Genomic DNA, 23789 nt, shown 5'->3' with positions numbered 1-23789 from the left:
TAGAAAACATGGAAGCTTTAAATTTTTATCCCCCCCTTTTCTCTACAAAATTCTTAAAACAACCTATATGTTTGTTTTTTTGTTACAACAATTCTCCCATTCTCATCTTAATCCCATAGTTGTTCACATATGCAATCCAGAGATAACACAATAGCTCATTGCCATAACAACATGGTGACACAATTGTTCACATGTACAATCAAGAGATAACCCAGTAGCTCCTTGTCAGAACAACCTTTTTGGGTTGATCTTGAATTCCTTCTAAGAGTTCTCAGAATCTTCTATAAAGGATAAAACTCTAGCCATCATTGATTCGAGTTGTCTAAATTTAGAACCTAAAGTTGATCAAGTTTTCAAGTCTATTGCTTTATTATAGAATTCGAACCAAAACTCAAAGAGTTTACAAGTTCAATATTCCAACAAGCTTAGACCAAAACTAAATCAAGATTACAAGTTCTTGACAATTCGAAAAGTGATTAATTAGAATCCAAAGTTGATCAAGTTTACAAGTCCAAAACTCGATTAACAGATATCAAACCTAAACTCATAAGAGTTTACAAGTTCAATATTCAGACAAGTTTAGAACCTAAACATAATCAAGATTGCAAATTCTAAAACGTATTTTACTTGAACAAAAGATACGTATATATACAGTGCACGAACCTTCGAACACAAAATATCAGAAGGTTGGTCGAGCTAGTAGGAGGTCGAGGTCAAGTGATGTTCCCATAACCATTGGAGAGTAGACTCATTTACGAATTCGTGGCCGCTTGAATCGTCAAAAACGGAGTTACGGTTTGAAAGTTATGGCCAAAACAAAATCAGGTCGAGTTTGACTAGTCTTGGTCGAGCTTAGAGCTTGGAGTAAGGTCGAGGTCGAGCTCGAAATAGGAGCTTGGTCGAGGTCGAGCTAGGAGGAGGTCGAGCTCGACCTGGTCGAGCTTGGATTGACTTCTTCGATCTTCTCTTAAACGGATGTAGCTTGTTTGCACCAAAAACCAAATGAAACCTCCTTAATCGTGGTTGAAACCTTAATCCCGAACCAATAGAATACCTCCGTTGGCTCTGATACCAATTGAAAGTCCCTTTGCCACCGGATCTAACGAGATTAAGTATCTAATGTACAAGTGCGGAAATTCTTATACAAAAGCAATCAACAACACGAACATGAATATGAATAAACTGGAACCGTATATTACTTGGGTAAATGTAATTACAAGTAATACACCAGGTTCGGAATACGAAATTATGAAAAACAAAATGACGGGAAGATTAACCTTAAACATAAGGTTTAATCTCTATTTATACTAAAACTTAATGGACTTGACGGACCTCGAATTTCATGGACCGAGCCCAACTCGACCTTGACTAGGTCGAGCTCGACCAAGTCAACGTGTTGACCAATTCGAGGTTGACTTTATTATACGCGAAAACTTAACGTTTATTACAAGTACATATTCAATAGACTCAAGACAAAACTTTTATAATGATGTTGTCACCCGGAAATGCACCAACAGTAACCTTACGTAGGCACTGCTAATATTAAATTGTAGACTCATTAACCTACATTTGTCATCAAATTTTTTAATTTTTCATCATTTAATTAATTAAAAAAAATTGTATGAAATATTATCTATAAAAAGTATTTAAAAGGATGAAATACAATATACATATTCAATGTTCTAAAAGTACATCCTTTTAAATTTATTTTACTTATAACTTATCTTATCTTCAAAATTTTATTTTAAAATTTTATAAACAATACATACACGGACATAAACCTAGTTATGAATAAACCATGAGGTAGCTAGTTGATAACATAGACAAATATAGCTCCTACAAGTAACAAACTATTAAAAAAAGCGCCTGAAGGCTTGAATGAAAGAAAAGGGTGGGAGAGTCGCCCAACTGACTCACACACAATACAAACACTCATTTCACCGCACTATCAAACACACACAAACCTCAACACCACCACCACACCGCCACCGTATTCGTTAATTACATATATACATACAACCTATACATGCAAAAAAAATACATGAACAAAAACTGGAAATAAGTGATGCGATCCACCACGGCAAGGTGGCGGTGCAGATTATCATTCAATGTTTCCGGTGAAAAATCAAAAGCTAGAGAGGTCTCATTCCTCGCTTGTGCTGCTTTTATTATTATAATTAATGGCTGCTGCTAATGGCTTTCATCAACATCAATTGCAAATGAGCTGGCAGAAACTATTAAAAAAACGTAAATCAGGTCCTCCGTTAGGGTTCAGAAATCTCGGTAATACTTGTTACTTAAACTCCGTTCTTCAGTGCTTAACATATACTCCGCCGCTCGCTAATTTCTGCCTTCAATCTCAACATTCCGATTTTTGTATGCATCTTCTTCTTCTCTCTCTCTCTCTCTCCCTATTTTTTTTTTTGTTATCTATATATATATACATTCTGTATCTATAGGTTTATTAAGTTTAACCTAATTTTCGTTTCTTAATTTGAGAATTAAATTTCACCCTTAACACATGAATTCACGCTTTCTGTTTGTAATCTGTATCTATAGGTTTATTAATTTTAACCTAGTTATTACTTATTACTCAGTACGTATAATATTTTGAGAATTCGAGTGTCGATTTGAAATTTTAGAGTAATAGAATCCGTATAGCCTGTACTCCTGTAGTTAGTTACTCCCTCATATGTCTCTTATATAGATAGATACACGCTCATTTGTATATATAGCTTTGTTAATTTTTGACCTAGTTTGGATTGTCATGCTTATTGAGGTAATTGAAGTTCACACTGCTAAAAATGAGATTTACGTAATTCAAGTTATATGAATGTATCTGTATGTTCATAAATTTAAGCTAATTCTGTCTTCAGGCTTATTGTAATGTTGATTCAATTTGATATTTGGAATTTACACTGTTAGCATCAATTTTTCTTATTGTGACTATGTGAATCTGTATCTATGACGTATCTATATGTTCATGAATATAACCTGACTTAGCTTATCATTATGCTTATTAGATTGAGAATTGGAGTGTAAGTTGAAAGTTCACACTGATAGCGTGCCCTGCTTTGAGTATATGAATCCATACGGTAGGTATTTTAGGGGTTCGGCCCGTGTCTCGTGTTAATTTGACCCAATCTTCTCACTGTGTTTATTACTTTACGAATTTATGTGTAAGTATGTAATGTTGAAATTACGTAAGTTTGCCCTTATTCTGAGTATATGACTCTGTACTGCATTTGTGTGTGAAGGATTTTAGGTATCTGATATGATCTTACCCTAGTTTTATCACTGCATTGATTAAACTATGAATAAAATTAGAAGTTTCACACTCATAACAAAAGTTCTTAATTTGAGTTCATGAATCCTAAAGGCATGTGTGAGTAATGAATTTATTTTAAAAAGCTTATTGTTGCTATGCGATTATAGGTGAATCTGTTGCGCAGCAGGATAAGAAGAGTGACTGTCCCTTTTGCTTACTAGAGAAGAGAATAGCTCGTTCTTTGAGCATAGACTCAACACTAGACACACCTACTAAGATCATAGGTGGATTGAAGATTTTTGCAGAGAATTTTTGTTTTGGAAGGCAAGAGGATGCACACGAGTTTCTGCGATATGTCATTGACGCTTGTCATACTACATGTCTTCGCTTGAAGAAGTTGCAGCAGCAACGGAGGAAGTTTGTCAGTAATGGAGGTGGTCATGGCTTTGGTAGCAGTACTGTGGTTAAGGAGATATTTGGAGGTGCTTTGCAGAGCCAGGTGAAGTGTCTTTCTTGTGGACATGAGTCTAATAAGGTTGATGAGATAATGGATATTAGCATTGATGTATTAAATAGTAGTTCTCTCAAGGAAGCTTTTCAGAAATTTTTTCAATCAGAAGTTCTGGATGGTAATAACAAATACAAATGTGATAGGTAATCATATTATATGTACCATACTGCTCATATATGTCTGTTTTGATTTCATTTTTTTTATCATAAGATGGTTGAGATAGAAACTTGTATTTTTGTAGTTGTAAAAAGTTGGTACGAGCTAAAAAGCAAATGTCTATTCTTCAGGCACCTAACATCCTTGTAGTTCAGCTAAAGGTAGGGTCTATGAGTGCATTTGTTATAATGTTGATTTAGCATAATGATTAGTGTGACTGATTAAGCTATTATTATTGGTTATATAGAGATTTGAGGGGATATTTGGAGGGAAGATCGACAAAATAGTTACTTTTGAGGAAGTGTTAGTTCTTTCAAACTTTATGAGCAAAACAAGCCAGGTATGTATGCTAGTCTCACAGCCTGTTGTATGAAGCTGCTTTGTTAAGACTTCTAGTTTTTTCTATTTCCTTATTTATGCATATGCATTTTGTTATAAACTTAGAATAGGCATGCTTTATTTAGGACATAGATTAGTACAGTAAGACATCCTTCGATGTGACAGCAGTTGAAAAAGGGCTATATAGCAAGCATAAAAAAACATGTTACATTTAAAGCAAGGTAGTAAGGAATATTTCATGGGCATAAAGTGATGGATAACCCATGAATCAATTATATTGGGTATCTAAACTTCTCTGGTACTCATATGACAGAAAACATGGCCTTCTTGTCTAACGGTCATTTTATAATTTGCCTACTTCAGATGCCCGCTCGAATGCCCCTAGAAAGAGGAATTTTTTGATGAACTAACCATGAAACATGAAAGTTTAGCTGTAGAGAGTTCTTTTAGCAACATATAATAATTGATATGTATTTTTACTAAGTACAGAAATTATAGACTTGTTTGCTTGCTTAGGATTATAAGGCTGTTCTTTGATTGTGGCCAATCCGAAGGTCTTGCCATATGTATCTTGTCTTAATCATCTGAGAAATCCAGAAGGAATTATGACCCCTTTCTGAACTTAGATGCTTAGAAGAAATACCTAGACGACCAGGTCCTTATCCTTGAAACATTATATAGAAGGGAAACAATTGTGTGATGTCTACGTGCATGCTCGTGATTTTCTTCTCTCGTTGATTTTATTCATATTTTGAAACCAGATAAACACTCTTTGTCTTGCACTTCTACTTACTAAGACTTGCTTAGTTTATTAGTGCATCCAATCTTGAATACCATGTCAGGAATATAATTATGCGTAGATGTACATGTCACTAGCCATCTCTACTCTTAAACTTGATAATCTTTTCTGAAAACATTTACATCGTTTGATGGAAACTTAATTTTATTAATACTTCAAATTTGCAGGATCCTCATCCAGAGTATAAACTTTTTGCCACCATTGTGCATTCTGGCTTTTCGCCAGATTCTGGACACTATTATGCTTACATCAAGGTCTCTTAAAGCTGTCTATAATTTGTCATAGTCAACAGTCGTTAGAGGTGGCAAGTTTGACCCAGTTACTTATAAATGGGTTGATCTGGGTATGTTTGAAACATGTCAAATGGGTGAAAAAAATAGCTGAAAAGGGAATGGGTCTATGGGTTGAAAAGCGCCCAAAATGTGTTTTTGCTTCAATATTTATTATTAAAACAATATAGTTCATGTGATCATAGTTAAAACACTAATGTTTTTTTGTAAACTAGGTTAATAGTTTTTTATGGAATGTTACCGTGCAACATTGTTTGACATGGCCTATTTTGATCATACAAAAAGTATCTGTTTTGGCCCATTCTCTCATTTTGCCACCTCTAGTCGGTATTCATGCTTTAGGCATTTGTAGTTTTCTTATATTGGTTTGAAACATGGTTGCAGGACACAATTGGCCGTTGGTATTGCTGCAATGATTCTTATGTTTCCATCTCAACCTTACAAGAGGTTTTCTCTGAGAAAGTCTATATCCTTTTCTTCTCTCGCACCAAACAGAGGCCTGCTCTACCTAATAAAAGTTTAGATACTAATGGAACAAAGCCACATGATTGTAACGGAAATCATGCCTCCAAAGCTCCTAAATCTGATACTATTGTGAAATCTTCGGACTCAGAGTCACCGAAGGCTGACTCTGCGACAACTTTAGAGGTTAGCAAAGTGTTAATTGGTCCTCGAAGGAAGCCAGTCAGTTTTGGAAATTTTGGAGTCAAGAAGTTCCCCAAAATCATTGTTAAAAATAAAGAAAACAATGATGGTAATGGCGATTCAAAAGCCTCACAATCTAAGAAGACAAGTGATACGAAGATTCCATTAGTAGAAGACAAGAATGGATCCAGTCAAAATAAATCTGTTGCAAATGGTAACGCTGAGAGCCAAAGGATCGGAGATGAGTTTGTTGCAAACGGGTGTAAGACCAATGGTATAAGAAATGGCAAAGAATCGATTCCATTGGTGGAGGACAAGAATGGATTTTGTCAAAATACACCTGTTGCAAATGGAAACGCTGAGATCGAAAGGAACGGAGATGAGTTTGTTGCAAATGGGTGTAAGAGCAATGGTGTAAGAAACGGACCATTGACTGGTAAAATGCCTAATGGCATTTCTCAAAATCTTCCTGATAGGTCAGATTCCAAGGGAAAACATGACAAGCAGAACTCTTGTGATTTGGTCGCCGAGGATCATCAGCTAGAAGCAAAACGCAACGAACTAAAAGAACTGTACGTTGCTTTTCATCTCTAATCTGTCACGTTTAGATTTTCATGTGATGGTTACATGTAAAAGAAAAGATCTTGACTAATTCATTACTACTAGATGGTGTTCTGGTTTGTTGGGTTGTTAAAAAATGTGATTAGATCCTTGGAAAATAGGAGCTAAAGGTCTTCCAGGATGTTATAATGCTAACAAAGCTTAGTTATTAATAGTCTTAAAAAACAAGGACAAGATTTTAACATGGCAAGTTTCGGCTTTAATTTAAAAATATGCTGTTTGTAGAGAGTCTTAGAACTTCAAGTGCTCTGCTGCAAGCTAGGCATGGTAAGTTTATATTGAGTTAAGAAGCTCCATCGGGGCCATATCATGGAGTAAAGGAAAATATATTACAATGAAGTATATATAAAATATTATGAATTATATTATGTATTTATGTAGTAACGAGTAATTAATATGTTTACTCTTAAGTTCATGGGACTTTTTTTTTATTTTCAAAATAGAATCATTTATCTTGTATTCCATTTCCTGTGTAATGTTTGTGATGTTCATGGTTAGTTCCTTGGGTGTCCATTGACACCTTGTTAGAATGATATAAATTGAAATGGTAGAATGTTTAGAGCCAATTCCTGTTAGGAGTTTATTGCATTCTTTGTATTTTCTTTCTTCATAGGCGGCGCAGCCTACCCTTGAACCATCTTCTTGCACTCAAGTTAGCCATGTACCTGGCTTACTGCACATGCCTCACTTTAACTATGAGACCTATTAGTGACCTGACATCATTGGCTGTATACAGTGATACAGTTGACAAAGATAATAATTGCTGATTACTACATAACTTCCTTTCAAGCCTGAAGAAATGTGGATGGAATTATTAACACTCTTCATATTTTTCTTGGAAATACACACAAGCATTATAACATCTTGTTATTCATGGAAATACACACAAGCATTCTTCATTTTGAACTATTTGACTTAAATTGGTTGTCAATGACCTTTACCTCTGTATTGATACTTCCACAAAAATATTAGGCAGTTAGATTCTGAAGTCTATTCTCATGCATATGTGTAAATAAATGCATTTATTTAAGAAAGTTATATAGATAATACTATATATTTTATATAAACCGTTTATGTTTCCACTATGATATACATTTTTACACTGCTTATTGTGCTTTTTCCACGCATATGTAATTTAATTACTATTTTTAGTTAATGACTACCTGGATTGTCTTATGGTTCATTCTTCGTATTTCGAATTTCATAATTTCTTACGCAAATATTTCTTCATGGCATGCATCAGTCTTGGTAAAGAAGCTTCTTCTTTCCTGCATGAGTGTGGCTTTATGGAAAAGGTTGAGAGCTCTATGCGTGACATGAAGCGCAGTGCTCGAGATGAAGGCAATGATACATTACAGAGGAATGAACTCAAGTAAGTCTTTTTGCTGGCATAACTTGCATTGCATAGTGTAGCTTATGCACTTATTGATACTATTAGTAAATGGTTAATTCTGAAATATGCGACTCGAGTGTCATAAGATTTGTCGTTGTCGTATGTAATTTTTCTCTTGAATACGATTACATGCCAGGTGCCTTTTATGTTTGTTGTGTAAAGCTTTACTTTCCACTTTATCATTACAATGATTTCTTGACTGAATTGACTAGTTGGGTATGAAGGTTTTGGAAGTCGGGGGTGTTTTAGCAAAACTACTTTACGACGTTTTTATTTTCTCCTTTTAGTATCTAAATGGCCACCAAGTAAATGTTTAAACCTGAAGATATGATAGAAAATTGGGGGTTTTCTAACGCTTCACCCTGTACGGTCCAATAATTTTAAAACAATATGAATTTATAAAATAACAAGCATGAAAAATGACGACTTGATGGTAAAGAGAATAGGCTCATATTTGCTACAAATATATGTGTTCTTTAGAAAGTAGTTTATATGAAGATCAATATACCCTGGTTTGCTTGAAAGGAAAAAGCGGTGCATTTCATGTTGAACTTCATTTAGAAAAAACTTAAGGATTATCACCTCATATTTGTGCTTATATTGTGGTTATTTGCAGGAGGAAAATGATAGCCGATGCCAAGGCTACATTCATCTCACAAATTCCCGAGGTTTTGAAAGCAGATCTTGTCAAACGCATCAGAGCTCATATTGATCTATAAAAGAAGGGCTGCATGGTAATTTTAGTTATAGATCACTTTTGATTGGTCAATATCTATGCTATCAGTGGCTGATGCTTTCAATAATAGTGTGTATTTGATTTCAGATTCCGAACTTATAGGAGCTTTAGATGGGACGTCACCATATCATCTGTATGTATTTTAACGAGGCATATAGTAGTGGCGTGGCAACTAAAGATGGTGATGTCTCTGTAATGGTAAAGTTCATTATCCTTTTAGATTGTGAGGAAGTTGTTAAACTGATTTTTGGAGGGGGGGTTGCTGAGAAGGTATGTTTTTGAGTGAGGCCGGTGTAGCAGTGAGTTTATTAGAACAGGATATGAGATACATATATACATATTCTTTCTGTAAAGTAACCTTTTTGACACATATTTAGTATTAGAGATGCAATGCAGTTATAACAACATATCCTATACTTAATCGTTCCAGAGGTTCAATTATCTTTCAGAAGTAATTGTGCAAAGTGGTGTAATGGTGTTCAGTTGTATGTGTGAGACAAAATAGTGCATTAGTGATGTCTCAGTGTTGTATAGTTATTTCAAAGACAAAAGAAAAAGCAATTAGAAATTTGATGAGTGGTAAGCATCTCAACTGTTAATGAGGACCAACTCAAATAGGAAATAATTCAATAGTTGAAATTCTTTAGTAACTGACACCTTCAAGTTTTGGCGAGTAAATTTATAGAAAGTCCATAACGCCACTGAATTGTGGTTGGATTCCAATTTAGGTAACTAAAGCAATAAACTGTCCTGGATAATCCATAAGAGCAATATGGGCAAATTGCTGACATGATGATGGTGTGCTGTTAAATTTAAAGGGTGTTTTCGTTTGTAGACCAATCTATATATAATTAACTTTGTTTTCACATTACGTCATTGTCACCACTTGCTTGTCTTCTCGATGGTCAAGGAGAAGAGGAGATGGTAGTAACTATGTTGTGTGGGAGGAGAGAAGAAGTGGCGGCTTATGATTTACAGGAAGGAGGATAATGCGACTGTGGTAGTGTGGTGCAGTGTTAGCAAAGAAAGAGCAATGGTGCATTATGTGCAATTGGAGTAGTAGTGTGAGGATGACCATGATTAGTAACTGTCACTTGCCATTCTAGCCATGTCCGCAAATAACCAAATGATTGTAATTGTAATTTTCGAATCATTGTACCTTTTTCCTAGAAATCATTTTCTACAAAGCATGTGTTGATTAACTAATAACTGTTGATTTTGATTCACAGGTGTTTACTAGTCACGTAAAATACATATTTCGGTGGATAAATGTACAAATCCTTGGTTAAAAAAGGGTACATATATTATCCACTAATCTAATATTGAGATAAGTTTTACTAAAATAATCATGAATGTTTGTTAACGTGCCTTCCGAGACACCTAATAATATGTACAATATCTAGTTAAAAAATTACTGTAGTTTGTTGGGCAATACATATCGTTAACATGCATTTATGAACTCAACATCTCTTAAATATAGAAAGTCACTAAGTCAGTATTTATCTTTTCCAATAAATTATAAAAGGAAAGTTCAAATGGTAAGATCCATTTTCTTAATTATTCCAACAGTTTTAGAATAAGGTTGAAAGGTGACGAGAGTATCCGAGTATGATATCAATCATAACATAATGGTAGAGAACTTGTCTAAGAAATGGTTTAATATTACTACTATTCCATTATAAAAATAGTTTAAATTTGTTTGGTCTAGTTTGTTAAAGATGGTTTGTGGGTGAATGTGTTAAATTGAAATAGGGTAGTTGACTAGTGATCAAAAAAGAATTATGTGACAAGAACTCTGATTAGTAGATTGTGAGTTGTATTTTGGTATCAAACTACCTTTTTTTAATCCAAGTTATCAAAACAACTTCAAACCTTATTTTATTCAGATTCCATTACATTATCATGAGAACTACATGTTTGAAGAATTATACTTCACCAAAAAAAAAAAAATTCAATTAATTATAAGTTAGGAAAGAAAAAATAATGTAGAAGCTGCATATTCAAGTTGGGTACCACATAAACTCATCATTATCAAATAAACCCCTAACCCATTTAATTTTTCATTAGGGTTTTAATGCACTATACAAATAAAAGATAAGAAAATACATGGACAATCATACCGTTGATCTGGAGGTTCATATTATCCCAGCTTAGAGTAAAGTTATCTTTGCCAAGTGATTTCATATTCATATAAAAGACTGTTTCATGAAGTAATAAAACTCATTTATTCTTTTCAAACGGTTAAAACAATCTTTATGTTTATAAACAAATTACATTTACGGTATAACCAAATTACATACCAATTATCATTTTTAGTAACTAAAAATATATTTAACTAATATTTTACAAGAATAACATCAATCAAAATATATCCATTAAGTTACTTTATAGGAACTAAAATCCTATTGTAACTATATAATAACAATAACATTAAAAGAGACATATAAACACAAACTTGCTCAAAAATTTCATTTGTGTATATAATATAGCTTTATACAAATCTTCTTTAACTCAAATAAACTACCTTTTCCCCTCTAATATAGCTTTTTCCTATTTAATATCGGTAAAAATGTCTATTATAGTTTAAGTTGCATTTAGCCCCCTTACTTTTCAATAATAAGCAACTAAGCCCCTTCCATAACCCACGCCTTTTCTTATTGAACAATGGCCACCCGGCCCCGACATGCACCCTACTACTCTTCTTCACGGCCAACCCCCGGATCTCCGGTGGCTGGTACATACGGATCAACGGCCACTTTATCCCATTGAAAAAAGGGTGTTTTTTAATATCGGTTGCACCCTTTGCACACCCTAGTCTTTTTCGCGGATCTTTTACTAGTAACTTTGTTATCAAATCCTTGGCTTCAACCATCCCATTTATGTCACCATTATATTCGAACATAAATTCTTTAGCTGATGTAATATTTCGTAAAGTTGATTCCTTACACCCGCCTCTAAAAGGTGTCATTCCATGCAATAATTCGTATATCAACACTCCAAATGCCCACCAATCCACACCATTTCCATGCCCATTTCCATTAACCAATTCGGGTGCTAAGTATTCATGTGTCCCGACACACGATTTTGAAAAGGCCGTGGTTGGTTCTGCCACGAATTCTGTTAATGTCGTTTCTTTTTGAAAATATCTTTTCTTAGGGAAACAGTTTATGTATTTCCTAATATGTTTTTTGTTATATGTACCGACACTGGTGTGCACTAGTGTCGGTATAACCTCTGCATTGAAACAGAGGTCGAAATCTGATAACATGATGTGACCATCTTCACGGATCAAAATATTTTCAGGCTTCAAATCACGATAAATGATTCCAAGGGAATGAAGGTACTCTAGAGCCACCAAAACTTCGGCTGCAAAGAACCTAACGGTATCGATAGGACACCGATAGTTAGGTTGTTTGCGAAGCAAGGAATGTAAATCTCCGTTTGGACAATAATCTATGACGAAGCAAGTGTAGTGAGATGCTTCAATGTGAGCATAAAGAGTAGGCAAAAAAGGATGATCAAGCGAGGACAGTATCCTCGCTTCAGTCTGGACATGTGCCAACTTTTTTGATGTTAATAAGTTGTTATCAACAACTTTTAACGCAAAGTTGGCATGATCATAATCACGTAACCGGCACAGAAACACCCGACCTAGATTACCAGATCCGACGTGTCGGATTAGCTTTAGGTGACTAAGGTGTAACGCACCATCAGATGATAAATTTGTAGCAGCTTTAATAGCTGACCAATTCGCATCCCCTTTTCTATGGGGACGCAAATTAAGGTTAGGAATCTCAACAGATGAATTACCTACAGAGACAGATGAAATTCGTGTAGAATCGTTAAAGCTCAAACATAAACTTGAACGGGCCAAACTAGAGCGAGCACTAGTCGTGGCAATTGATGTCGAACTTGTGAAGCTAAGATCGAGATCGGAATCTTGTTGACATAAAGAATAGCTGTAGTGATCATCTTCCATGTTTGAAAAATATGATGAACAAGAAATGTGAATGAATAATGTAGGCAATGTAAGTTCGTATATATACACTTACACTTATATTATATGTGGAAATATAAATATATATAGAAAAGATATGAAGTGAATAGTTTTTAATTATAGAAGGAAATAACGTAACATGTGTGGTCTGGTTGACTTTAACAGTAGATGTATAGTTGACTATTTTGGAAGATGTGGTAACCGCGTAGTTACGTTGGGAGTAGCATATATTATCACTTGGGGTGTTTATCTTATCTATCATTTATTAGTAGTTGGTGCAAATAATGATACCTTAAGTGACCATTAATTTAGATCAAATTAAAGAGAACCGACCAGCCTACTTAGCATCCAATGTGTGGATAAATCTATAATTAATCAGCTGAATTGTTAATTTATATAGATATACATATGCTTTCTCATAATCTTTTACCACATCAGATGATTTTTGGCACTACGATTATGTAAAAGAAATATAAAAAATTACTATAATGTATTACATGCTTTTTCTCTAATAGATCCAAATGAAATTTCTGTTTTTTCAGTGAAGATTTTACTAATAAATCAACGTTTTTGTAAATTTATATAAAAAAAATAAATTAAGTTATAATTAATGTTCTATATGTATTATTAACGTGGTTGTCTATGATCAAGGACTGCGTTTCAAATATAGAAGCCACAAGTTTTATGATTGCCATAAATCGACTCTAGTGGCCTCGTAGGTTCATCTCTATTACGACCTAGCGTTTGCAAAGCGAATCATCTTAACATTAGTTGAAGTATCTAAGCTTATAAAAGAGCAAAATCGAATATCTTATATGTATGTTGATTTAGGAATTGATTCAAAATGTAATTAATGTCTTATAATGAGATAAATAGTTAATATTCACTGATAAAATAGACAAACTAAAATTCAAATTTTTTAAGATATATTATCATTTTTGAATATTTAAAATTTAAATAATCAAAATCATAGCTATATTATTTCTAAATCATTATATATGTGTCGGATGTGAAAGAAAGAGTGCTTGGTTTGAAAATGAATATGGGAATAGTAAAGGGAATGTAAATGACCGAGTTTTGACCAAACACATCATTTAAAAATAATGGGAAGTGATATTTGCATCATAGAATTTGATTAATTTATCACTGTGATGTATTACATATACTTGTACAGTATACTATAAAACATGTATAATATGATAAATGTATCAAAAAAATGATTAACGATTATCACTTTCCTTAAAAATATACTCAGCATTTTAACATTAAAATACAATGAACGTTAGTGCCCTTGTTATATATCTTTTTCTTCCTATATTCAAAAAGGGGTTTGCTAAATACAGCCCTAAAGGCTATGTTTAAGGTGCATAAATTGTTTGTACATTTACCATAAAAATTAGGGGGCGGACTTTTAATATGAAAGGTACTAGTTTTTTTATGCACGTTAGGGCTGTATTTAGCATTTTCCATTCAAAAGATATATACTCGCGTTTAAACATTAAAACTAGCTCTGTCGCAATAAATATTATTTATAATATATTTTGCTTAGGCGTACATGACATTGTGGGAGGATAATGCATGGGAATAAACTTCCCATGATGAATCCTTAAATATGCTACTCTTTCACCCATGTTTTTGGTTCTATATACATATTGTCAACTTGATTTTATTTTATTTTATTTTATTTTTGAAATATTCTCAACTTGTTTGATTTCAATATATCTTTGTAATCTATGAGATGATTGCGATATGTGTGTACTAGTTGATCGAGTAACCACCTGGCACCTGCCAGGATAAAAATTTTTGTTACGTTAACCTTTTGATCATCAAATACATAAAAAAATTAGTTTTTGTGAGTACAAATAAATTCGTAAATGAAAGAAGACCATATACCTCCATGGCTTCATTCACTAATTACTAAATACGTGTCGTTTCATATCCATTCCTTGGATTAATTTGTCATGTCTATTCTTTTTGGACGTGATAAAGATCAAAGTTAAAATTCTAGTATAGTTGCATAATCATATATGGTCAACTATAAAACTATGTGTAATTTTGTAGTAGTATATAGTTTCTTTAGTGGTTTGGGAGTTGATTGGGACCCATTGATTCGAAGTTTATAGTTTGGTCTGCCACGTGGGCAACACTGGTCCTATAATGTCGATTATTAATTGAAAAAAAATTATATTAAAAGGAATATCTAAGTATTTTACTCGCACATAATAATTCACCCAAGTAATGGTTAGTGGTTACCCATCTAGTTATTGCTTAATAATTCACACTAGATATTAAAATAGTTTTCCTTACCGGCCATTGGCACATGATCAAATGCAAACAAGTAGGCCTTTACTTTCATGCTATTTCATTTCTCATTTCTTAATTTTAGTTTGAACTCACGCTATCTCGTTTCTTAATTTGAGCTGTCACTATCATTTTTTTACAAAATTTTAAAATCATAGACATTCTTATAAATACTTAATTCTTATAATTTTATCTCCAACATCCTTATATACTCTTACATATCCTTTTACCTTCAAATAAAAATAAAAATATATTAGGTAAAGACAAGTAAGGGCAAGACCTTGGGTAAAAGCATCCTTAAAAAAAAATTAGTTTTAAACAAGATTCAACGGTCAAAGATATCTAAAGGTACCTAAAGGCACCCAAATGCACCCCATTGGAGATAACCTTAGAGATGTTAAGCAAAGTAATTGCTAATACTTAGATATAAGCAATGTTTTTATGCAGGTACATTAGCACTGAATAATTAAATATTATATAAAGCATTATTAGACCTTTCTTTATTAGTAATCCATTCTTCCACTGTTATTTTCTTAGTTTTCTCGTCAAGTCAATTTTTTTCTCTCATTCAACAACACTACCTGTACACCTACCTTTCTTCTCTATAACCATCTCGTCCGTGTACATAAAAACCAGATGCACGCATATATATATATACATATATATATAGAGAGAGAGAGCGCGCGCTAGAGAAAGGTAGAAAGGGGGGGGGGTAAACTAATAAAAAAACAAAAATACAAGAATTTAACATCGAACGCACGTCTAAACTTAAGAGAAACGTTTTGTACAACGGCTAGACACGGCCCGTGCTACTAATGTCATAATATGATGGTTTCGTCAGATGTCGGCCGACGTCATTATAAGGATAGACCTTAACAGTTTGATAGTTAAAACTATTCAGCATAAACTTATTTCAAAATTGGATTAGAGCAGTTATAGAGTGAAGGAGTCACAAATCAATAATGATCATTAGTTAACATGGACACTGATCATCAAGATATTTTTGGCCCCATTCTTTTTTACATGATAGACTTAATAATTAAGAACTTAATGCATTGATTCAAATTTCATGTTTTTTTCTATTTAATAAACAAAAATAATCGTCAATTACCTATTTTTTACCTAATACATACAGACATATTTATATATTCAGTCACTTAGTATATTCAGCACTTGATGACTAAAAAAAGAACGGGTCCATAGTCTTGCAATATGTGCTAATATAATTTGTCGCTCATGGTTAGCTAATATAATTCAACACTCTAGCTTGGTAAAGAACACAATCCCGGAGCGGAACTACATATATCTGACTTTTTTTAATTTTGTGTAAAAAAGGTATAAAGTTATCCACTTTTAATATATTTTTCCAAGTTTTACATCCATGATTCAAACTCGTTCTGTTTTCAACCTGAACAGGCCCGATCCATCAAGGTTAAGTCAACATTCACCTTCTTAATCTTGGTAACAATAATCTTAATTTTCTTTCTTTTTTCTTCCCTTCATTCTTGCTAAACTTACTACTTGATTCCATTATATCTTATTAATAATTTTCCGACTCTACTCCCGACGCAATCCTCTTGACTCCCACTACCTAGATCGATATATATATATATATATATATATGTTATTTATAGTACAGACATTAAAAAAAGTACATGTGTAAGTTATATATACACATATACTTTTTTTTAATGTCTGTACTATAATTATCTTTCCCATATATATATATATATAGAAGGATGAGAATATAAGGCTGTTAGGTACCTAAGCTTAGATGTCGGACACTCACATATTAATTTTTTAAACCATAAAAATCATGGGGACCCAGACATTTATTCATTAAACAATAAATAATAAAATATTAGTATGTGAGAGGTTTCACACATAAGCTTAAGTGTCGGACAACCTTATATTCCATTTTCCCTATATATATATATATATATATATATATATATATATATATATATACACACATTTCATACCGGTTTCCTGACCCGTATAACATACATGATATACGCAATATATATCATATATGTGCACCAAAAGCATATACAGTTAAACGTTTATAAATTAATACTCGATAAATTAATATCTCGATATATTAATAATTTATCCACACTCAACTTAAGAGAATTAGTGGAAATTAATACTCGGTAAATTATAACTCGTTAAATTAATAAAATAGTTCAGTTCCAACATTATTAATTTATAGAAGTAATTTATAGAAGGTTTCAAGATGAAACTTTCGTCTTTCTTTCTTGTACATATACAAATTAAGCGTAATATAAGATTAAGTTAAGCTTGAAATCCCCCTTGTATATATTTAGTTATTTACTGATTAAAGTGGTCCATACTCAAATAAGTGAATAACATTAATTAAGTTAGTCGGGAGTCGTGACCCACTCACAAATCAAATCGTTTTGAATTATATTTTGGAGTTTATTGACATTTCATGTTTGAGCTTGCTGGTCATATAAGATGTTTATTCTCTCCCGTTAAAAACAACTTAACTATCAACCTGTGAATTTTATGAGTACAAAAGTAAGAAAACACGTTTTATCATGAATCCGAGTTTTGATTTTATTAATTCATAACATCAATTTAATAAGTCAATATATTTGAGAGTATTCTCATCTCATCCATATATAGATGTACTTACCCATTATCACTCATAGATACTAAGATACATAGATTTAAGATATGGGAAATGATATACTATTTTAAAGATAATCCTAAATTTCTTTTCAAAATTATAAGATGATAACACATCAACAGTGATGGGTTGTGTGTGCTCTACGCAGCACGTCGAAGCCGTCCAACAGGAAGTTGGGGCTTTATCAGCCCGATACCTTTCTGGCTTGACTCTATTAATTTTTCTTTTTTTTAGTTTTATCAATTGATTTTTTTACATATCATCATTTTGTAATTAGAATGATTTTTTTGTTGGACTCACGTAGTTGTGACCTTCACCGATCATATATCAGTCCGATATGATAATTGACAAATAATTGAAATCCTTATGTCGGTAAATATACGATGGGGGTATTAACTATTAATGACATAATATAGGGTTTCCCATTAGGTGATTAGAATTAAAGAGACTTATAATACACATCACACAAAACACCAAGGGGGCTAAGTATAAATGTTATATATATAAATATAACATAATTAAGTCATTAGTGACTAATCATCACATAATTATTTCGCCCCCCCCCCCCTCTCTAATTTGTGTGTGTGTTTTCTCTTCTTCCCCATCTAACCTATAATCACCTTAATTTGGGAATCAATCTCAATGGCAAGAATGTTGAATCAACTAACAGGTTCCACAGGATCTTCAGGTTAGTGTTATTGATCATGTTTACATTATATTTATAATACGAATCAATATTTTTCCAACATCTGGCATCAGAGCAAAGGTTTATTTTTCTGATTCGTATTATTATTAAAACCGAAAAGGTTTATTAAATTAAAAAACATGATTTTAATTAAAGAGATTCAGGTTTTGGTTATAAATTTGATCATAAAAAGCCTTGTTTTTTCTTAAAAAATTGAAGAATCTTAATTGTGTTCTTTGTGTTCTTGATAAAACTCATCTAATTTCTTTGAGTTTGATCCTAATTACTTTTAATCTTGATGTTTAAATCGTGTTTTTCAACTCGAGCTCGACCTCTAAGCTAATCTACTTGAGCCTCGACCTTAACTAAGTCTAAGTCAAGCTCAACCTAAGCAACAAGTCGAGCTCGACCTTAAGTCAAAAAAGTCAAGCTCGACCTTAAGCTAACAAGTCAAGCTCGACCTTAAGCTAACATAGTCAAACTCGACCTTAATCATCTTGTTCGAACCTCGACCTTACATTGGATCAACTCGAGCTCGACCTAAGCCAAGTCGACCTCGACCTAGGTATCAAGTCGACCTCGACCTCAGCCTTGGTCGACCTCGAACTCATAAAGTTTTGGTCGACTTCGACCTAGCTGCTACCTAACCTCGACCTAGCAGCCTCGACCTTAAGCTAGTCGACCTCGACCTAAGCAACAAGTCGAGTTCGACCTTAAGCAAATAAGTCGAGTTCGATCTTAAGCTAATTAGTTGAGCTTCGACCTTAACTAAACAACTCGAGCTCGACCTAAGCTTCAGTCTTGGTAGCACCGACCTAAAAGTATACTAGTCGAGTTATATATAAAGCATTATTCGACTTTATTGCATTATTAAAATTTGACCGTATATTAAATTTTGATTTAGACTTTATTCAATTCGACGTTAACTTAAGTCGTCTTTTTTGATTTAGTCTCTATTGAATTCGACATTAATTTTAGTCGATTTTGATTTAGTCTTTATTGAACTTGATCTTGAGTTAACTTAAGTCGTCTTTTGATTTAGTCTTTATCGAAATCTGAAATTATACGGCCTTAAAATAACAGCTCGACCCCAGCCAGGGGCTCTGCCCCTTGGACCCCGCTTCCAAGGGCGCTGCCCCCGGACCCCCGTAAAGCTTGGGGGCTTCGCACTAATACATGGTTTCATTGTTTGTGCCCAAAGGTCAAATATGATTCTCGTGTTGTGTTTTCTTTTTCTTTAGCATAATAAACACTTAGCGTATTAATTCTGCCCAAAGGTGATTTAATATGTTATGTGTAGCAAAAGGAACTCTTTTTCATGCATAATATACACGATGCTTAATTTTGTGCCCAAAGGTCAAAAGATAAGTGTTGTGTTGCACGAACCTAAAGCTCATGTTTTTTGCTTAGATATTAGTTACTTTTGCCAAAAGGTGATGTAACATCTAAGTGGAGCCTAATTTTAGCTTATGGTTTTGGTGTTTACTATAAGCGTACTTATCACTTGCTTCATTAATATAATGGTCACAGTCTCATAACTTTAGGAACATTAGGCATACTTAATTTGGTTCCATTACTCTAAGAGACCTCACTTAGTCCGCTTTGCACAGCTAACTACGTCACTATAAATAACCTTTTTTAACTCGTATCGTAAATTCATATCCTCTTTACCTCCACTGTCAGTACCTAACTTTGGCATTGAGCCACTCACTGGCGCGAACTATGCTTCTTGGAAGGATCAACTAATGCTGACTCTAGGCATGTTAGATTACGATCTTGCCATTCGCCAGGATGAACTTGCTGCCATTACTGAGCAATCCACTAGGGAGCAGAAGGCGGCTTATGATAGATGGGAAAAGGCGAATCGCTTATCACTTATGCTGGTCAAGAATACAATCCACCTCAGCATCCGAGGAGCGATTCCTGATTCTAACAAGGTGAAGGAATACCTCAAATCTGTAGAGGATCATTTCAAGGGATCATCGAAGGCGCTGGCAAGTAATTTGATGCTGCAAATGCTTACTCTGAAATATGATGGTAGCAGTGGTGTTCGCGAATATATTATGAAGATGACTGACATGGCTAATAAGCTTAAGAGCCTTGAAATGGAAGTGTCGGATAACTTTCTTGTGCACTTCATATTGACATCCTTACCTGCTCGTTTTGACACCTTCAAAGTGAATTACAATGCTATGAAGGATAAGTGGTCAACGAGTGATCTAATCTCGATGTGTGTGCAAGAGGAGGAACGCCTCAAACTGGCACAACCTGAGTCTGTTCATCTTACCACCACTGCTAATTCTAAGAAAAGGAAGGGTAGATCTGGTAATTCTGGTAATAAGAATGCAAATAAATTCCCTAAGACCAATCCTGGCGCAGTTGCTTCTAGCTCTAATCCCTTGAGTGGCAAACTTCATTGTAAATTCTGTCGTGTAAATGGGCACACTCAAAAAAATTGCCCTAAATTCAAGGAATGGCTAGCTAAGAAAGGTAACGTACTTTATGCAATATTTGATTCTTTTATGACTGATGTACCTATTAATACATGGTGGGGTGACTCTGGTTCTATGGTTCATGTGACCAACTCAATGCAGGGATTCCTTACAATCCAGAAGCTACCAAAGGGCCAAAGAAAGCTTAGAGTTGGAAGTGGTGATCTCTTAGATGTCGAAGCCATGAGAACTTTAATTTTACATATGAGTACCGGAAAGACTATTAGACTAGTAGATACCTTATATGTACCGAGAATTACTCGGAATCTTGTATCTATTGGTAAACTTGATCTTGAAGGTTATGTAATGATTCATGGTAGCGGCAAGATTGCTATTACTTTAAATAATGAATTGCTTGGTCATGGTTTTTTGGATGGATTACTGTATAAATTAGAACTAGATCATAAATTTTCCCAGTCTTTGTTGTCTCTTAATGTTGATGATGTAACTAAAACAAAGACAAAATCACCTAAGAAATTGGAGAATTCCTCTATGTTGTGGCATAAACGTCTTGGCCACATCTCACAAGATCGCATGAAACGACTCGTGAAAGATGGAATCTTACCTTCTCTCGATTTCAGTGATTTTGAAACATGTATTAAGTGCCTTAAAGGCAAAATGGCTAAAGGTAAAAAGAAAGGAGCCACTAGGAGTTCCAACTTGTTGGAAATAATACACACTGACATTAGCGGCCCTTATTCCACATCAATCACTGGTCATACATTATTCATTACATTCATTGACGATTATTCGCGTTATATGCACCTGTATTTAATTAAGGAAAAATCTGAGTCTTTACAAACTTTTATTGATTATAAAACTATGGTTGAAAACCAACTCGATCGTAAAATAAAAGTTGTAAGATCAGATAGGGGAGGTGAATATTATGGCAGACATACTGACATTGGTCAAGCTCCTGGTCCTTTCCATAATTATTGCAAAGACCATGGCATTATTAACCAATACACCATGTCTGGTTCTCCTCAACAAAATGGTGTTGCTGAAAGGAGAAACCGAACCTTAATGGACATGGTGAGAAGTATGCTTGCCAACACCAACTTACCTAATTTCCTTTGGACTGAGGCCTTAAAAACAGCCGTTCATATACTCAATAGGGTTCCATCCAAATCTGTCCCTAAAACTCCTAATGAGATTTGGACAGGTAAGAAACCAAGTCTAGCATATATGAAAGTATGGGGCTATCCTGCCGAAGCTAAAATCTATAACCCAAACCTAAAGAAACTGGACCCTAAAACCATTACATGTTTCTTTGTTGGTTATCCAGATAACTCAAAAGGTTATCGGTTTTACTGTCCTACCCATACTACTTCTATCACTGACACGCAGCATGCTACTTTTCTTGAGAACTCAGAGATCAGTGGGAGCACGACAAATCATAACTTGGATTTGCATGATGTACAAGATGCGGGGGGAAACCACTCGTCAGTTATTAGTCCTCCGATAATTCCTCTTGTACCCAACGCTGCTCAAACCACTGATCAACCTTCTCCTAATCACAACGCTGCTAATATCAATGATCCTCCTTCTCCTAATCAGAATCCTCCTCCTAATCATAATGTTGATGCTGCGAATAATGAAGGACCTTCCGTTACATAACCCGAAATTCAGCTTAGAAGATCATCCAGACAACGAAGGGCCACAAATTTTGATGATTATGTCACCTTCTTAGCTGAAGATGAGGACATTGGAAAGCTTACTGATCCTACCTCTTATCAAGAAGCCATTAGTAGTAACCAAGCCTCTAAATGGAATGACGCCATGATTGAGGAGCTTAATTCCATGAAACATAACGACGTTTGGGACTTGGTTGAACTTCCTGAAGGATCCAAACCAACAAGTTGTAAATGGGTTTTCAAAACCAAACTAGACCCGAATGGAAATGTTGAACGCTATAAGGCTAGACTGGTTGCAAAAGGCTATACTCAAATTGATTATCAAGAGACCTTTTCTCCTGTGTCTCGTAAAGATTCCCTAAGGATCGTCATGGCACTAGTAGCTCATTTTGATCTCGAGTTACATCATATGGATGTCAAGACCGCTTTTCTTAATGGAGACTTGGAAGAAGACGTATACATGTGGCAGCCTGAAGGATTCATTCCAAAAGGTAAAGAGCACATGGTCTGCAAGTTGAAGAAGTCCATATATGAGTTGAAACAAGCGTCACGTCAATGGTACCTTAAGTTCGATGAAGTCATGAAAGGACAAGACTTCTTAAAGAATCCAGTGGATCAATGCACCTATCTCAAGATCAGTGGGAGTAACTTCATAATCCTTGTTTTGTACGTAGATGACATCCTACTTGCAAGTAACAACTTGGATATGCTGCATGAAACGAAGCGCATGCTTTCGCAGAATTTTGACATGAAAGATCTCGGTGAGGCCTCTTATGTCATAGGTATCAAAATACACCGGGATAGGCGTAATGGTGTTCTGGGTCTTTCTCAAAGGGCCTATATTGACCGTATTCTGGAACGCTATAAAATGCAGGACTGCTCGCCCACTGTAGCTCCAGTAGTTAAAGGAGACGTATTCGGTTTTTTTGCAAACCCCAAGTACTGAGATTGAAAAGGAGCAGATGAGGATGATACCTTATGCATCAGTAGTTGGGAGCATTATGTATGCTCAAGTCTGCACTCAACCAGATATCGCTTACATCGCCGGTATGCTAGGACGTTATTTGTCTAATCCTGGATTGGCACACTAGAAAGCGGCTAAAAAGGTTCTACGATATCTGCAAGGGACCAAAGACTACAAACTAACTTTTAGAAGGAGTGATGACTTAGAAGTAGTAGGATATTCTGATTCCGATTTTGCTAAAAGCAAAGAGGACAAGAAATCTACTTCTGGATATATTTTCATGTTAGCTGGCAGACCTATCTCTT

General features: G+C 34.4%; 2 protein-coding genes across 3 annotated transcripts; one reads left to right on the top strand and one right to left on the bottom strand.

The window, feature by feature from the left end:
* Positions 1-1893: 1893 nt before the first annotated feature.
* LOC122594234 (ubiquitin carboxyl-terminal hydrolase 25) lies at positions 1894-9163 on the top strand. Of its 2 annotated transcripts, none has more exons than XM_043766705.1 (9): positions 1894-2376; positions 3436-3922; positions 4021-4096; positions 4183-4275; positions 5241-5327; positions 5748-6580; positions 7873-8001; positions 8639-8756; positions 8829-9163. In XM_043766705.1, the coding sequence occupies exons 1-8, from the start codon at positions 2181-2183 to the stop codon at positions 8739-8741; spliced, it is 2004 nt and encodes a 667-aa protein (XP_043622640.1). In that variant the 5' UTR covers positions 1894-2180; the 3' UTR covers positions 8742-8756; positions 8829-9163. The 2 variants fall into 2 exon arrangements, with proteins under 2 accessions (XP_043622640.1, XP_043622639.1); XM_043766704.1 differs by having other exon boundaries at positions 1898-2376; positions 8846-9163.
* A 2033-nt stretch (positions 9164-11196) lies between these two features.
* LOC122594105 (serine/threonine-protein kinase WAG1-like) lies at positions 11197-12789 on the bottom strand. The gene has a single exon (XM_043766578.1). It carries the CDS (start codon positions 12735-12737, stop codon positions 11313-11315), a length of 1425 nt encoding a protein of 474 aa, XP_043622513.1. The 5' UTR covers positions 12738-12789; the 3' UTR covers positions 11197-11312.
* Positions 12790-23789: the final 11000 nt, after the last annotated feature.

Source organism: Erigeron canadensis, chromosome 3, assembly GCF_010389155.1.
Source record: "Erigeron canadensis isolate Cc75 chromosome 3, C_canadensis_v1, whole genome shotgun sequence".
Lineage (NCBI taxonomy): Eukaryota > Viridiplantae > Streptophyta > Magnoliopsida > Asterales > Asteraceae > Erigeron > Erigeron canadensis.
Note: the sequence above shows the minus strand (reverse complement) of the source record. Positions and strands in the feature narration are given on the sequence as shown.